General features: G+C 29.0%; 1 protein-coding gene across 1 annotated transcript in view; it reads right to left on the bottom strand.

The window, feature by feature from the left end:
* Positions 1–1,648, bottom strand: part of LOC111698643 (NACHT and WD repeat domain-containing protein 2) — a 50,077-nt gene that overhangs the window by 41,607 nt on the left and 6,822 nt on the right. Inside the window, exons 9-11 of the mRNA XM_023469022.1 lie at positions 1,394–1,501; positions 929–979; positions 648–758 (exon numbers count right to left, since the gene is read on the bottom strand). Of these exons, the coding sequence (XP_023324790.1) occupies positions 648–758; positions 929–979; positions 1,394–1,501 (270 nt within the window). The remainder of the gene's footprint in view (positions 1–647; positions 759–928; positions 980–1,393; positions 1,502–1,648) is intronic.

The following is a 1,648-nucleotide window of genomic DNA, read 5'->3' as shown; positions in this document are numbered from 1 at the left end:
TAATTGACAAATGATCATTTCACATAGACTCTATGCCTTTCACTTTACAAACGATGATTTTCCGTTATAACTATAAATCGAATGATGTTTTTATTCACCTAATTCATTATAAAGTTTATTTAAAAGCTTTAAAAAATTCGAAATTGAAATGGATAGTCTAGGGAACATACTGTATTAATGTACTCTACTGCATATAATTTGTGAAAATTTACATGATTTATACACTTTGAACTCCCTTTCAGGCTGAAAGGGACTGAAAAAATTCATACCTAGAGATTCTCTAAATTCCCCTCTAATATATATTCTATTCTCTTTGGTTGTATTACTCAGATCAAAGAAATAGTGTGGTTAAGTGGGGAGAGTGTATGGTCTTCAAAAGACAATATTTTCTAAAGAATTTTCTCTTTGAAGTAAACTTTTATTATACATCAAAGCTGCACCATAACACACTAATGATTGTGTATGGCCGGTCACGACAAAAAAATGTCTTCAAAAAAATTCAGATTTTTTATTTATAGAAAGAAATAATGGTGAAATTGAAAGCAACATTTAAAAGCTAAAATCATTACTACAAAGGCCTAACTATAATTATCATTATTACTGTTATAATAGGATTTTTCAAAAAAAAAGGAATTCAGAATATATACCTGTCAATAAGTTTGAGAGTGTTTTTATAAAAATGATTGATGAACTCTTTCAGGTAAGCATCATGAGTCTCTGGGGCCAACCCTTCACGACCAATCCATTCTATCTCATATCTTCCAAAAAAAATTAAGTTAAAATGAGTTAAGTTGCTTCAGAAATAATTCTGCATCAAAACAAGCTTTAAGATTCGTTTTTTTGTTGGTTAAACTATTTATGAAAACTATATAAATAAATGGTACAAGCTTATAATTGATTCTGTGAAGAAAAAAATGAAAAATGATACCTTTTATAAATACCCTTGTTTTTCAGCATCTTATTCTTTGCCAAGACATCCCTAAAAAAGTGTAAATACACCCAAAATGGAGGTAAATTTTAAATGTATATAGATCAATAGTTCTAATAATAAGATTATTTGAAATTGCCAGAATATTGTCGTGTATTTAGCAAAATATTTTTTCTTCAAATATTTTAATGTGAAGCCTTTGTTTTTGAAAATTCAAATAAAATGATCGACAGAATACAAAGAAAAACGGCCTAACGTCATTCTAATGTGCTTTTAAACCAATCTTAAATTAAAAAACCGGTTTACAGAGAGAAAACGCATGCCCGTTGGTTAATTTATTTTTCTATTTTTCTACAGTATTCTCGGTACAAATGACAAAGTCATCGTTTCTGTCTAGACATATATATTGGGTACCACTGTAGTAAATAAATAGTTTGGGGACCACTGCGTTATAAATGTTTTCACCTGTAATAAGTAAGAAAATCCTGTGCTTCTTGATCCACATGTCGATCCATTATGTCAATAAATGCAGAGGCTCGCTTCAAGTTTTGAAGATTTATATTTCTGAGTATCCTGGATTTAGAATAAATGTTTTCAGTATCCTAGATTTAGAATATATGTTCTCAGTATCCTAGATTTAGAATATATGTTCTCAGTATCCTAGATTTAGAATATATGTTCTCAGTATCCTAGATTTAGAATATATGTTCTCAGTATCCT

Source organism: Eurytemora carolleeae, unplaced genomic scaffold (assembly GCF_000591075.1).
Source record: "Eurytemora carolleeae unplaced genomic scaffold, Eaff_2.0 scaffold140, whole genome shotgun sequence".
NCBI lineage: Eukaryota > Metazoa > Arthropoda > Copepoda > Calanoida > Temoridae > Eurytemora > Eurytemora carolleeae.
Note: the sequence above shows the minus strand (reverse complement) of the source record. Positions and strands in the feature narration are given on the sequence as shown.